At 35.5% G+C, this 16,248-nt stretch overlaps 1 protein-coding gene and 1 long non-coding RNA gene across 2 annotated transcripts in view; both read left to right on the forward strand.

The window, feature by feature from the left end:
- LOC132295277 (serine/threonine-protein phosphatase 2A 65 kDa regulatory subunit A beta isoform-like) overlaps positions 1 to 11,043 on the forward strand; it is a 34,380-nt gene extending 23,337 nt beyond the window's left edge. Inside the window, exons 5-13 of the mRNA XM_059793477.1 lie at positions 3,485 to 3,564; positions 3,870 to 4,011; positions 4,192 to 4,272; positions 4,632 to 4,736; positions 7,157 to 7,339; positions 9,158 to 9,250; positions 9,797 to 9,936; positions 10,022 to 10,088; positions 10,206 to 11,043. Coding sequence (XP_059649460.1) covers positions 3,485 to 3,564; positions 3,870 to 4,011; positions 4,192 to 4,272; positions 4,632 to 4,736; positions 7,157 to 7,339; positions 9,158 to 9,250; positions 9,797 to 9,936; positions 10,022 to 10,088; positions 10,206 to 10,319 — 1,005 coding nt within the window. The 3' untranslated portion in view covers positions 10,320 to 11,043. The remainder of the gene's footprint in view (positions 1 to 3,484; positions 3,565 to 3,869; positions 4,012 to 4,191; positions 4,273 to 4,631; positions 4,737 to 7,156; positions 7,340 to 9,157; positions 9,251 to 9,796; positions 9,937 to 10,021; positions 10,089 to 10,205) is intronic.
- A 1,846-nt stretch (positions 11,044 to 12,889) lies between these two features.
- On the forward strand, positions 12,890 to 15,563 carry LOC132295278 (uncharacterized). Its single transcript, XR_009478417.1, has 3 exons — positions 12,890 to 12,989; positions 13,300 to 13,352; positions 13,632 to 15,563. It is a non-coding gene; the product is annotated as an uncharacterized LOC132295278 (long non-coding RNA).
- Positions 15,564 to 16,248: the final 685 nt, after the last annotated feature.

Genomic DNA, 16,248 nt, shown 5'->3' on the forward strand with positions numbered 1-16,248 from the left:
CACTCCTAGTCTTGTTCTTAAAAATGTTTTACATGTTCCTAAATTGTCCGCTAACCTTGTGTCCATTCAAAAGCTTACTAGAGACTTACATTGTCATGTTACGTTTTATCCCTCTTACTGTGAATTTCAGGACCAAGATTCAGGAAGGAGGATTGGACGTGCTACGGAAAAGGAAGGACTCTACTACCTTGAGACACCGAGCCTTCCGAGTATGATCAGGACAAATTTATCCTCTTTGTTTCTCTCTTCTTCCAATAAAGATGTCATATGGTTGCATCATTTTCGTCTCGGACATCCATCTTTTTCAATTCTAAAAATCATGTTTCCTTCTTTGTTTAAGGGATTAAATATTGGACATTTCGTGATATTTGTGAGTATGCAAAACACACTTGTGTAGCTTTTCCCATTAGCAATAAAAGAAGTTCCTCCCCTTTCTATTTAATTCACAGTGATATATGGGGACCCTCCACAGTCCCAAATGTTTCTGGTTCATGGTGGTTTGTGTCCTTTATCGATGATTGCACTAGAGTCTCTTGGATATTTTTACTCAAAAACAAATCAGATGTGAGTAATATCTTTCTCAATTTCCATAAAATGATCCACAATCAGTTTGGTACCAAAATAAAGAGGTTTAGGTTTGATAATGCGAGGGATTACTTCAATCAAGTCTTGTCACCCTTCTTTCAAAAGGAAGGAATTATTCATGAGTCATCTTGCATTAATACTCCACAACAAAACGGAGTAGCTGAAAGGAAAAACGGTTATCTCCTAAACACTACTAGAGCACTCTTGTTTCATCAAAATGTACCAAAACACTATTGGGGGGAAGCAGTACTTACATCTGCCTACATCATTAATAGACTTCCTTCATGGGTTTTAGGGTCAAGAAGTCCAATGGAAGTCCTTTCTAAATTCTACCCCGACCTTAGTGCCACAAACAACCTTACCCCTAGGATATTTGGGTGCACTTCATTTGTTCATGCCCATCGTAACAACCGGGGCAAATTAGATCCTAGAGCCATTAAGTGTGTGTTTGTGGGATACTCGTCCACACAAAAAGGTTACAAATGTTTTCATCCTCCTACCAGGAAACTTTATATCTCAGCTGATGTCACTTTTGCGGAAAGGAAACCGTATTTTATTGAACCTTATCTTCAGGGGGAGTCATCTATCATAGAAGATAAGGATTTTTTCCAGCTCGCTTCACCGTCTTCGCCTCGTTCACCATCACCTGTATCAAACACTCAATCCAACTCAGTACCTGAGCCTAAATCTCTTGTTTTGTCACCTATGTCTCCTGTCGTGTCTCCTATGAAGGATAATATGACTCTTGATCACGTATGGTATGGGAAAGGGAAGGTGTACTCGAGGAAGCAAGGTCCAGCTCCTGATCCGATGCAGGCCCAAATCTCTAACCTGATTCCTGAGAATGAGGTAACAGTATCTGAACCTACTCCACTTATAGAACACGAGCTCCCTGGACCTCAAATAACTGACCAGGATTTGCCCATAGCCGTGAGGAAAGGAACTCGAGAGTGTACCAAACGACCATTATACCCTCTATCTCATTATGTATCCTTCAAGAAATTCTCACCAGCCCATAGGAGTTTTCTTACGAGTCTAAATGAAATCTCTACTCCAAGCACTTTATCTGAGGCATTATCTAATGAAGAATGGCGGAAAGCAATGAGAGTTGAGATGGACGCATTGGAAAAAAATGGGACGTGGGAGGTGGTTGATCTACCAAACGAAAAGAAGGCAGTATGGTGTAAGTGGGTTTTTACCTTGACATATAAGGCTGATGGATCGTTAGAGCGCTACAAAGCAAGGCTAGTTGCTAAGGGGTACACTTAAACATATGGAGTTGATTACCAAGAGACCTTTGCTCCAGTTGCAAAAATGAACACTGTGAGGATCTTGTTGTCATTAGCAGCCAATTTTAATTGGGAATTATAGCAGTACGATGTGAAGAACGCCTTTCTACATGGTGACCTGGAAGAAGAAATCTATATGAGCATCCCGCCAGGATTTGGAGGAGTTGAAGGGAACAAGGTATGCAAGTTAAGGAAGGCCTTATACGGTTTAAAACAATCGCCTCATGCTTGGTTTGGGAGATTTACTAAGGTGATGTTAGCTACAGGATACAAGCAGAGTCAGGGAGATCACACTCTTTTCATCAAACACTCAGTTTCAGGGAAAGTCACGACCTTGACAGTCTATGTGGACGACATAATTATGACTGGAAATGATGAGAAGGAGAAGCAAGCCTTGAAACAATGTTTGATCAAAGAATTCGAGATAAAAGATTTGGGGAGATTGAAGTATTTTCTAAGGATAAAAGTGGCTCATTCTAGACAAGGTATCTTCATCTCGCAGTAAAAGTATGTCACCGATCTTCTTAAGGAAACAGGAATGCTCGCAAGCAAACCAGCTGCAAAACCTATAGAGCCAAACCATAGACTTGGAGAGGCTATTGGAGATCAAGCAGTAGATAGAGAGATGTACCAGAGATTAGTTGGAAAACTCATTTATCTTTCCCACACCCGGCCAGACATAGCATATTCTGTTAGCGTCATCAGCCAATTCATGCATGACCCCAAGGAGATTCATCTTCAAGCTTCCTACCATGTGCTTCATTACTTGAAAGCTAATCTTGGGAAGGGGATAACGTTCAAGAGAAATTCTGAGCTTGTCCTTGAAGCCTACATAGATGCAGATTACGCAGGGTCCCCTATGGATCGGAGGTCTACTTCAGGTTATTGTACATTCCTTGGAGGCAATTTGGTAACATGGCGAAGCAAGAAGCAAAATGTTGTAGCCCGGTCAAGTGCAGAAGCTGAGTTTAGAGCAATGGCACAAGGTGTCTGTGAGTTGTTATGGCTGAAGATTATACTGGAAGACTTGAAGATTAAATGGAGTGGGCCAATGAGACTCTACTGTGACAATAAATCAGCAATCAACATTGCACATAATCCAGTGCAACACAACCGAACTAAGCACATTGAGACAGATAGGCATTTTATCAAGGAAAAACTAGAAAGCGGATTAATTTGCACACCATACGTTCCCACGAGAGGTCAATTGGCAGATGTTCTTACAAAGGGGCTCAACCGTGTTATCTTCCAAGAAATTATTTCCAAGCTGGGAATGGTTGACACCTATTCACTAGCTTGAGGGGAGTGTGGAAAAATACGAGTTAGTCTCCTTGATTAGTGGTAGGTTAGCACTAGAATTGTGTAAATATTTGTTTCCTAGAGTTTAGGGATTTGTGTAAATATTTGTTTCCTAGAGTTCAGGGATTTGATTGATAGAGAATCAGGGATTCCTAATTATAGGGTTTTTCAAAATTAAGTTAGTTGCTGATTTTTCTCTCTGTGATTTCTGATATATAGCCCAACATAGGCTCTTGTAAAGATATTAACAGATTCAATATAATTGAATTCATTTCACCACAGATACCAATGATCCGCTTGTTCTTAAACAGGATAAATCTTGGCGTGTACGCTACATGGTTGCAAATCAATTATATGAGCTTTGTGAAGCTGTGGGGCCTGAGCCTACCAGGTATCCATCTATCATGAAGCTGTCATTTTGCCACACTTTTGCTGCACGTCTCAATTTGCTACATTATATTTCAGTTACATTTATTCCATTCACCATCTATTCTATTTACTATCTTGGGAAATTATGTGAAATATAATGGAAGTGCTTTAGTTTCCCAACTTATCTTGGTCATTTGCTTTCTTTTATATAAGATCCTGTTATATTTGATTTAATTCAGTTTCATATATTTTGGTGTTGAAATAATGGTTGTCCTTGTTATTTTTTATGAGACATCCAATTGATGGTGATCATAATTTTGTTTTCAGGTCAGAATTGGTTCCTGCATATGTGCGCTTACTTCGTGATAATGAAGCTGAAGTACGTATAGCAGCTGCTGGCAAAGTAACCAAGTTTTGCAGGATTCTTAATCCAGAACTTGCAATTCAGCACATCCTTCCATGTGTTAAGGTGTCTGTGAAATGGCTCTCTCTCTCTCTCTCACACACACACACACACATATTCGCGTTAATGCAGACACGCGCACACACACACAGTCATATACTTAATGTTACCTGTTTGTTCATGAACTTTGTATTCCCTAGATATTGTCTTTACTTCAGCCATGTCATCAGTTTACACAATTTGTAGGAATTGTCATCAGACTCTTCCCAGCATGTTCGTTCTGCTTTGGCTTCGGTAATAATGGGAATGGCTACTGTCTTAGGAAAGGTAAAAATATTCCATCCCTTTAGAATACTTAACATTTGTGACTGTATTTATTTATTTTGCGCCAAAAAGAACAAGAATTTTGTTGCATGTCATGATTTAAATTGGACATGTATATATATTATATAGTGTTATCCTAAATTTTATTTGGTTTATCAGAAATTAGAATTTATATATATATATATATATATATTTATTTATTTATTGTTTTCCTTATCTAAGAGAGAATCTGAGTGATACAATCTTCGTCTAATGTTTTTGAATATTGTGTAAATTTGAATTCCGAATTTCTTATTAGGTACTATGCAGTATTCTTGAATTGCTAGACTGGATCGAGTTTCTAAACTTTGTGGTTCACGCAGGATGCAACAATTGAGCAGCTTCTTCCAATATTTCTTTCCCTTCTGAAGGATGAATTTCCTGATGTGCGCCTCAATATTATTAGCAAGCTTGATCAAGTTAATCAGGTTTGTGAAACTTTAAGGAGTTGGACCTCATTCTGCTATACTTTTTGCTGAGTTCTTTTATTTGTTGCCATCAGTTACTACTCGATCCCGCCCTTTGCCCAATATAGCTGGGGATGTTCCATCACCTACTTTGGCAAGTTTATAAAGAGAGGAATTTCTCTTGCCGCTTAAATCATAGTGATTTGAGGGCTTGCTAATAAAAACTGTAGAACCTCCAGGAACACTATTGTGCTTACGGATCAATTATCTTAGGTAGCAATATCCATCATCTATTTGCTGCTTTCTTTCAGTTAGTGAGACATGTGAAGTTGTTTGGAGGGGATGGATTGCATGTGCACATATACAGTTTTCTCATTTTCCCTTTTCAGATAATATCTTCTTATGCACCAATTATCTTAGGCAGCTACATCCAACATCTATTTACTATTCTTTCTCTTTTACTGGGACACATGTAGCTGGTTGGATGGAATGGGGGGCATGTGCACATATCCATTTTATTTATTTATTTTTATTTTCAAGCAAATGACGCAAAAAGACACCGTGTACAGTAGTTGAAATCGCATGTGAAGTGCACATGTGCAATAATTGTGGAGTTATTTGATCCATAGAGTCTGTTCAAACCTGTTGATGGAGACCAAGGCACGACCCAAGAGCTGGAACCTTATATGACCCGCACTTACTATTGGAGAAGAGATTTTAGTAAATTAGGGTTTTTATTTATGCTTATTGTTATTTTTGGTAATTTTGGGTAATTTTGGTACTTTTATGTTTTAGGGTTTGCTTAATAATTTGTCTATATAAAGGCTAATATGTATTCAGAATATTTATTTTTCTGAGTATTGAATTATTATTGTGAGTTTGCAAACTCTCCCTCTTTGTTCCTCTCTCTCCCTCTTTGTTCTTGCTATCCTCAATCCCTCAGTCTATCTCCTCACCGCTTTTTCTATCTCAGGTCCTTCTTCTAGCCTCGTCTCATCTTCTCATTCTCATCCCCTTCTTTCATTCTGGTTTTATATCAGTTTGGCACCAGGATACCCTACACCACCTGTTCCTGTTGGAATGTGCTGGTTTTGGAAAAAAAACAAAGCAGACGAGGCCTTGCTTTATTTTGCAAAAAGTTCCAGTTTGTTCATGCAAATTTCTCCCATTCTGGTGTCTCTGACAGTGACTTTTCTGGTTGGGTCGTGATGCGTGCGTATCATGTTTTTTAGTAAATTTCAACAATATAAGACCTTTTACAATGAAGTGATAAAATACAACATGAAGACGTTGAGCTGCCGACAAAGAGTAGACTTATTGATTCTCTGCCTGATATAATTAGTGGGATTAAGTTTAAAGGGGGTAAAGAGAGACTGTCTGACGACTGGGTCACTCCTTCACTTTGCTGCTACTGTGGGTTAGTACCTTAGTGTATTTCCTTAAGATCTGTTGCAACAGTGCAAATACAACCTTAGCCAGTAGCCAAGTTTGCGGATAAAAAAAAAAAACTTTTGGTCTCTGTAAAATTTGCTCTCTCTCTCTCTCTCTCTCATACACACACATGCACATGGTGGTACTGTGATGGATACAATACAAATTAACAAATATTCTGTTTTTTAATTCACTTATTTATCTGTTACATTATAATTACAGGTACATAGAATCATAAATGGAGTTCTTTGGATGGTTTTCTTTTTCTTCTTGTAGGGAATGGTGATATGATCTTATATGATGAATTGGAATGGGCAATTCAGTTTTACTTTATTGGACTTGTATCATTGTTTGATGAATGACGAATTAACTATGTAGGCAATGTTATCATACATCATTCAGTGTAATTTGTTATATATGTGAGCATGCATCTATGATAAATAAATATTCTTTTGTAGAGGGAAATCCGAAACATTGCATCGAAACACTCTGGTAGCAGTACAGTTGGTTTCAATGGACAAAATGAAATGCCTTAAATCATAGCGCTATTAGTTGGGGATGAAATATCAATTCTCATATACTTCCATGCTTAGTGAATGCACATGGGGATATGAACTCACTCATGCTTTTGATTTTTCAGATGGTTCCAAAATCTTGCAAAAAATTCTCACAACAATAAAATGCTTTCATGCATTGCTGACAGTTAGTAGATGGAGATATAAAATTCATCCATGCTATTCACTTTTCTGATACACACTGCAAATTTGCAGATTGTTATTAATTTTATGATCAATTCTAACAACTTTGTCCTTACAATTATCATTGCTGCGGTTATTGAATGGTTTTGACTGATGGCAATCTATCACTTATTCATCTCTTATCACTGTACCTACTTTTAAATTTTTACGTGTCCATGGCTTCTTTAAAATTTAAAATTTTCACACTCTGTACTTTTAGCCACAGCATGTAGTTAATATTCTTTCAAATCATGAAGTCAACTATTTGTGCAGGTTATTGGAATCGATCTTCTGTCCCAGTCTCTATTACCAGCTATTGTTGAGCTTGCGGAGGATAGACATTGGAGGGTCCGGCTTGCAATAATAGAGTATGTACCTTTATTGGCAAGTCAGTTGGGTGTAGGGTTTTTTGACGATAAGCTTGGTGCTCTCTGTATGCAGTGGTTACAGGACAAGGTTGGTGATTTTTTATTGTGTTACTTGTAAGCAATTGAAATGTATGATCAACAGGCCAGTGGCCTAGCGTTATTAGCCTCTTACCTCCCAAAGGGAGGTCTGGGGTTCAACTCTCAGAAGAGACAAGTGTGTGTGAGTTCCAACTAGGAAAAAAAAAAAAAAAAAAGCAATTGAAATGTATGAGAACCAAAATTCTGGAGGTTAATATAAGAAGATTGAATGTGAACTCTTTATAGCTGGGATAGTTGATCATCTATTAGTAACTCAAACACACAATTTTGTCCCACTTGGGGCTCGAACCCCTCACTTTCCCTTTAAAGATGAGCTTATATCATCTAGACTAGTGGCCTGGTGGTAATCTGTTACTAAAGTTGATTGAACAAAATATCAGGCAAATGTATGATCATTATTGTATCTGATGAATGTTTGAACCAGTGAAAATTAGGCTGCATTTTCTATGGTAACTAGTAGGGGTGCGTTTAGTAACGTTTTCTTTTTTTGTTTTTGCAGTCTTAAGAAAGCAGAAACAAGATTTTGCTTTCTTGAGTGAAAATAGAAAGCAGAAATGATATTTATTAACACTTGTTGTTGCCACAAATTTGAAAACATAAAACAATAATAGTGTTTAGTAATACGACATACATATTTGTTACAAAATGTACATAATATTCTTTAAATTTTTTATTTTATTTTTTAATTTTTTCATGACAAGAATTTTAGGAGTTAGTGATTAAAGGTGAGGGGGAGGGTAGATGACTTGAACACGAACTCTCGGACACAGGGAGCAACCCACGACACTTGCTTCCATTAGTATCAAAAAGCCATAAATCTAGAAAATCTAATTTAAAATTATAAATCTTAAAAATACCCAATACATCACAAGTACAAAATTAGATATACCAAGACAAAAACATTCCCACCAATTATATATATAAATACATGTATATGCATAATGTATACATTTATTATGTGATATATAATATATTTAGCATATGATAATTTATTATGAATAAAAAATATAAAATAATATATCTTATATGTAATAAAATATATATTGTGTTATAATATTGTAAATTAATTATAAATTAATATTTACATATAATATAATATAGATATGATATATAATAATATAAAATATCTACTGCTTAGTAATTTAATAACATTATATTCTATATCAAAAATTATTTTGTCACAAAAAATAATTTACATTATTATTTAATATATTATATATTAAAATATATTTTTATCAAATAAAAAATAATAAACAATATTTAATATATTCTATGTTAAAAATATATATTTTTGTTAACATTTAATATGCAACTTAGTATATAACACAAATAATATGAATTTTATTTGAAATGAATAGTGCCTGTGTAGTAACATTAGTGAAAACATTTCTGCGCTACAATGCCGAAAACATAGGAAACATCCTTTTTATGTTTCCTCTTTTCTTCCCAAAAATTGAAAACGTTTTATGTCATAGAAAAACAAAAACATTTTATTGAACGCGATTTTTGTTTTCGTTTTGCCTTTTTAGAGGTTGATAGCAGAAAACAAGAAACGTTTCTCGTTACTAAATGCAACCTAGGAAATTTGTTTTATGTTTCCTACTCGACATTATTATTTATTTTACCAGCAAGTGTTGAAGGCCTTGGCAGGTTTGCGATGGAAATGTTGCCTATACTTTACATAAACCATAATACTATTAATACATAGTTTCGAAAAGAAACAAGCTATATTGATATAAACATGAATGGGTTTAGATATAATTTTGACAAACATTTTTTGGCTTATAGTTTTGGGTACTTGGTGCAGGTTCACGCAATTCGAGATGCTGCTGCTAATAACTTAAAGCGCCTTGCAGAAGAATTTGGTCCAGAGTGGGCAATGCAGCACATTGTTCCACAGGTCAGATGACTTTTGATAGAAAATTCTACCACTTTCTCGAACTTTGACCCTTGGGATTAGTGTGATTTTTTTAGTGGTAATTCTGTCAATCCTTGGGTTTTGGCTTAAATATTTCAAAATTTAACAATATATTCTGTGCAGCCAACTTCTCATTTCTGTATAGTCATTAATGGTTGCATTGCTTCTGAAGTCCATAGGTTGAGTGGAATCAGTCCTCCTGACAGGCTAGTGGTTACTGTTGTCTTTTGTAGCAGTGCACAATGTCAATAACTGGTCAGTAGGTCAACATTTTTTTGTGATGCCATTCTATCATAAGCCGGATTCAAACGAAATCACAGGATACAAACTTGCATTCAATAGTAAATTCGTTCTGCTTCAGTTTGTTGACATGCCTGTTTAAATTTTCTTCACTGTGCCATTTATTGGTTGTTTTTGTTCCGTCTGAATCCTCGTGTTTATTCACTATTAATGAATAGTTTTGTTCTGTTTGAATTTTTGTGGTTTATCTTACGTCCTTGTAGTGAATAACCATTGGCTTGTGTGCAGGTCTTGGATATGATCAACAATCCACACTACTTATATCGGATGACCATACTGCGTGCAATTTCATTCATGGCCCCCATCATGGGTCCAGAAATCACATTTTCAAAGTTACTGCCTGTGGTCATTGCTTCATCAAAAGACAGGTAGCTCATTATTTGTATTTATCCACCAAGGTTCTGTTATGGTACTTGGTGGTTTTGAAATGGGCCTAAATTTCACTTTATGCAGAGTGCCAAATATCCGGTTCAATGTGGCGAAGGTGTTGCAGTCACTCACTCCTGTTGTTGATCATTCAGTGAGAAACTAATATTTTTGAAGTTTGATGATTTTTATTTTACACTAAGCATAAATCTCGAGTAATCGATTTCTTTTCAGTTATTGTGTTCTTTTCCTGAAATTATTTGCAATGCAGGTAGTAGAGAAGACAATATGTCCCTGTTTGGTTGACCTTGCCGAGGATCCAGATGTTGACGTCCGCTATTTTGCAAACCAAGCAATTCAGGCAATAGATCATGTCATGATTTAAAGCTAAGAATAAATCAGTAGAACTGGTATTTGCACTGAAGGCCCCTTCCTGCAGGGGCTAAACTTCTGCAAGCGTTGATGCTTCGAGTGGTGGTATTTTTTTTACTAGCATGTAGGGCAATTTATGGTTACTGAAGAAACGTTCATAATTTTGCACGACATCGTCAAATTCTCTCTGAGATGCGATGTTTCTTTTTCATTTAATTGCTTTATATATATATATATTCATTTTTTGGCAATTAAGAAATTCTGTTTAAGAAATGAAAAGGATGGTGTCGAAAGATGCTTATTCCATTCTGTCTGAAGCAATAGATGTGTTGATTGAATGCAAAAATGGCAATTCCAGCAAGAAGCACATGAAGGAAGAAAAATGCCGTCTCGCCAAAAAAGCAACTACCATCGACCCTGCCTCTCGGAAAGGTCGGATAGGTATAGCTGTGCTGGAGATTTTTGCCAGACAAAGAAGAACCTTACGCCTTTTGGTGTGTTATTAAACAAAATTTCTGTACAGTAGCAATGCCGAGCACACAAGTCTTGAGTGGAAGACACACTGCTTTAGTTAGAAAGACATAATGATTCTTTTATTTCTGATTAGTGACCGGAATCTACCAACATAATAGCCGGAAACTGGCAATATGCGTTTGTTTGAACTCCACCATTACAACCTATTCTGGGGGAAAATTGTGGAAGCTGTAAACTATTCAAATGCATTTCAACTTTTACTATGGTTTAGTGCAAAATGTTTGGGCCATCAAGCATGAGAATACCAGTTTGAGTATGTATGTATGTATGTAGAATAATGACATAGGCCATAAGTACATCACACGGTATTTTTCTTTCAGTATTGTAAAGGGATCAGCATCAGGTGGTGATTGGCTTCTTATTATCTTGTATAGGGCTGACCTGTTTTCTCAATCATCTTCACCTTCACCATCATCACATCCTAGCATCATGTTCATCATTTTCATATGACAGTTCCAGTGATGCAACTGACGATTGTTTCGGTTCCATATCCCAATGGTTACGGTTCTAATTTCATATTCCGATTCCGCCAAGAATTTTACCTAACCGGGCTATGAGCACCCTCGTAGTCACAGTATCAAACTCGGTACTGCAAATCAAGACCGCAACTTCTAGAGCTCTTGCAGTGGACGTGATATCAAATTAGCAAACTGTAATTAAGTAAAGTAAAATAAAATAAAATAAAAAAGGGACATTTTAAATTAGTATTGTAATATTTTAGAAAGTAGTTGCAAATTTTTTATTTTGCATTCACAGTAACTAACCTGGACCCAAAATGGTTAAAAGTGCAAAACTTAAAAAAATAAATTAAATTATTTTTTAAACTTCTCTTCTTTTTTTATTATCTTTTTGTCCACTTCCAAACCGGCGTGTTCTCTAAGAGAGCATACCGGTAAGGCCATACTGACTGTTTTGGCAAGGTATTGGCCGATTCTTATGTGAATCTGTATGCATACCAATAAATCGGTGTGTAATAGAACTGGAACTGGAATTATCCAAATTCACCAACTGTGTATGTACGTCCAAAAAAAAAAAAAAATTAATGCTTTGTTTGGTAAGAAGGGAAAAAATTTGAATTGAATGGAAGGGAGAGAAGAAGAAATAACTGAGACATCCCTAGAGAAAAGATAAGTATTTTCCTATTTTTGTTCGTTGGATAGAAGAGAATGAAACAAGCTGATAATTTAATTTGATTTATTAAATATTTATGAAGTGTTATGTACTAATTTAAAACTTCTATAATAGGGTCACTTGTCTTTTCTCCTATCTTCCGCCCATATTTAGGCTGATAAAAATTTGTGAAGAATATCATTTCTTTCTTTATATCATCTCCTTCTTGCTTCTTAATTTCCTTCCACCACTCTTCTTTCTTTCCCTAGGAACATAAAATTATTGAATTTCAGTATTTCCTACTACTTTATTATTATTAAGTAAATGATTTCAAACACTTTGTGCTTTTGATATAGAAATATAGAATATAAATTTCTATTTATTGAGTATACCTTAGATTGTGACGAGCCGGGCCTAAACATTTCAGAACTTGATTCGTTTGGAACCCTTTTAGCATGAAAAATTTGGAATTTGAATTGAAATTTCAAAACCTTGCGCCATACGATTCACGAAAGTATCAACTAATTGATATATATATATATATATATATATATATATATACACACACACTATTATTAAAGTGTAATCAATTTTTATTTTTAAAATAAATATAATTGTCAATACTTATTCAAATTTAGATTAAGACATACAAAATTAATCACACTAAAAATACTCCTACAATCAAATAATATAAGAGATGCAAAAACAATTCTTTATATATATATTATTTTACCATGTTTTAGACGAGCAAAATGAATCTAATGATACATTTTGCCACTTCTCTAAAGGAAGCAATAATACACGGAAAGAGTCTCTTTTAGATTTTATCGGGTAACGTAATTATTATTATTATTTTTATTATTTTTTACCTGAATGTAACATTTTTTACCTTAATATTATATATATATATAGATATATATGGTTGTATCATGTAAACCCATTTTCACTGTCTCACTGTTAGGGTTAGGGTTGCGGCGATTCTGAGAGTTAGTTGGTGGCGATTCTGAGCTTCTAAGAAGCATGTCTCCTCAATCATCAGGTCTCGCTAACTCAACCTATTCTTCTCCTCCTTAGTAGATTCTTGATTGAAATTTTTAGGTCTTTGATGATATGTTACTCAATTCAGATTGTGCTTTGCTTTCTTTAATCATTTTGAACTCGATTCAAGTTTATTGGCTTCATATTCTTCTGCTTTCTGTTATTATTATTATTATTATTCTTTTTCCTAAATATTATTATTATTATTATTCTGTTTTTAAGAATGAAAAAACTTCTGATTGTTATTAAAGTCCAGTTCCCACATCTCTCCGAAGTTTCTGAAGTGTTTGAATTTTGTCCCCTTAATATAGGTTTACTTCCTGTGACGGGAAAATCTCAGTGAAATGAGTGGAATCGGAAAATTGTAAGTGTGTTGTTTTTTTACCATATTCTACTTGTCTGATGAGATATTACATTTTATTGTGATAATTTTACAAATTTATATCATAATTTATTGAAAATATTATCATATTTTGTTGGCTCAAGAAAATTATTATTATTATTATTATTATTATTATTATTATTATTTCTATTGAATAGATAGGATGGTCATTGGCACCATTTTAACATGCGATTAGGTTATCTAGCTTAACTGAAAAGCTTTTTAATTTTACTTTTAAAATGAATCTCTCTTTTTTGATAGGTAAAGTGGTAAACCCATTAAACACAGGCAGGCGATCTTATTCAGCAAATTGTTCAGCAGAAGCAGAAAAGGGTAGCGAACACTTTACAAAAAAATAAAGACAACAAGTTTTACTTTCTTTGGACTTTCAAGAACAAATCTGGTTCTCCACATCACATAATTTCTCTGATTAAATCAAGCATTCGACCCTGAGATGTGGTTCAGACCTTACTCAAATTTTATCCTTCAGTGATTTGTAGAACCTCTACTCATACTTGGCTCATTCCTTAGTTGATGATGCTTTGTTCCTCAGTTGAAGTTATCCTCTTGTTGAGACTAGGAATGTTTCTTTGCAGATACTCCTTGCTCAGTTGTTGATGCTAGCCTTTTGTAGGCTTTTGCCTGTTTTGTTTTGAGGTCCGATTGGGACTTTCATGTACATTCTTTTATCTCCTTTCCTTATATATACAAGCTTACCTTACCTTAAAAAAAAAAAAAAAAAAATTAAGACAACAAAGACACCACTATAGAGAGAAGTTGTCCATAAAACCTATCAAAAAAGTCGATGGACAGCTTCTCCCGATCGCCCAGAAATAAATAGAGGGCAAAATATTTGATTTAATCACCCAAATAGGAGATTCAACTCCCATCAAAAGTTGCCCTATTTCTCTCACACCACATGCCCCACCACAAACAGAGCGGAGTAACCCTCCATACATCTCTAACTCTCTTAGCCACTTGCCGACCATGCCAAGCCTCTATCCTCCCTTTCGTGTCCTCGGAAACAACCCAATCCACACCAAATAAAACCAAGAACATGGCCCAGATTTCCGATGCAACAGGACTATGTAACAAAAGATGATTACCAGATTCCCCTGCATTTTTGCACATAAAGCACCAATTAATAGCAATCTGGTGCCTTTTCCTTAGATTATCCAGAGTAAGAATGCTTCCAAGAGACGCCGTTCAAGTGAAAAAGGCTACCTTAACCGGTGCTGCTGAAGTCCTCCAAACAGCTTTCCAAGGAAAAATAGCCGTACCTCAAACACCCCCTTAGATCCACCCTCCCACACCACTACATCCATGTCCTCCCACTTTAGTGCTTGCTGATACAGTAAACCCATAAAATCTGTTATCTCCAGCAGCTCCCAATCATTAAAACATTTACCGAATAACACATTCCAAGTTACTATCCCATTATCAAGTCGACAATAGTCTGCAACCATGGCATGTTGATTCACAACAATCCTAAACAAATGTCGGAATCTATTCTCCAAAACTGCATCTCCACACCATAAATCCTTCCAAAATCTAATCTGACTCCCATTCCCGACTTTAAACCTAATTCGTTTTGAAAACTCATCCCATCCCTTCCGAATTCCTTTCCAAACACCCACACCAGCTGAATGAGTCACCTCACTAGACTTTCATCCACCCCCCTCTTCCCTATAGAGGCAAGCAATAATCCACCTCCACAACACTTGCCTCTCATTCCCAAATCTCCACAACCACTTGCCTAGGAGAGCTTTGTTGTCCCAAACCAGCTTTGTAAAGAAACTAATTTTTTGTAGTGTTATATGAATTTTTTTCCCCCGACATTGGTCGCATCGGGTCCCTTGAATCACCCCACCGCCAGGCAAATGCAGTCCTCAGTTTACATGAACCAGACAAGTAATAGAAAAATTTTATTTCTTTTATTTTTTTGTGTTTTCTCTTCTCTCAACAATCCTAACCTTAATTATTCTGATGTCGAATCGACATCCAATGTGGCAAGTTTATTTCGATGACGGCTCTACCACGAACTCAAAGCAGGGTTGAACTTGAGTTTTTTGCGATCCACTCGTTTAATTCTTCTTTTCCTCTTTTGTTTTCTTTCTGATTTAGTTTAATTGTAACTATTATGTAATATAGTTGATTTGACATGTTAATGATATTATGAATTTGAACTGTTCATTATTTTGTCAACACATGTAGTAGTATTATTGGTAATTATGAATTGAATCGTTGTTCACAAGTGTCACACACACTCATCAGGTGGTTTCTTGTGAATAGAGGACTGCATGTGCTTTTATTCCTAAAGATAGAGCCTTTAATTACGCAAAGGATTTGATTGATCCCTCAAAGATTCAAACCAATATACCACGCAATGACCTCAGGCCTCAAGTATTGGAATTTCTAAGAGCTGAATTTCTAAGTATTAAAAGTTGTAAGTGCTAATTGTAAATTTGATAATTTCTTTATTACTTATTTGAATTTTAAGTGTTATCGTTAAGTGATAAGTGAAATATGTCACTTAAAATTTAACTCCATTTTACACCAAAATTGTTCTTATAAGTGAAATCCAAATTGGGCTATAACACTCACTTAATTGGACAATTACTTACTTCATTCAGAATTAATTATCGAATTCATTTCGTTTAGAAATACCGTAACATTTCCGTTGGCGTATGAATGGCATTTGATGGTCCCTTCTTCCCATATAAAATTTGTTTCTCTTTTTTGGGTGCTTTCTCAGTGAGCTAATATGACATGATGCTGGGAAAAAAAGTGGGAGGGAAGCGGTTGTGAAGAAGTTAAACATTGCATCACTTACTGGTCACCCATATAGAAACTTGAGTTCTTTTAGGAGGCTATCTTT

The sequence above is a fragment of the Cornus florida genome, unplaced genomic scaffold (genome assembly GCF_030987335.1).
Source record: "Cornus florida cultivar Cherokee Brave unplaced genomic scaffold, ASM3098733v1 CherokeeBrave_3.0.0_Hap2_Chr02, whole genome shotgun sequence".
Lineage (NCBI taxonomy): Eukaryota > Viridiplantae > Streptophyta > Magnoliopsida > Cornales > Cornaceae > Cornus > Cornus florida.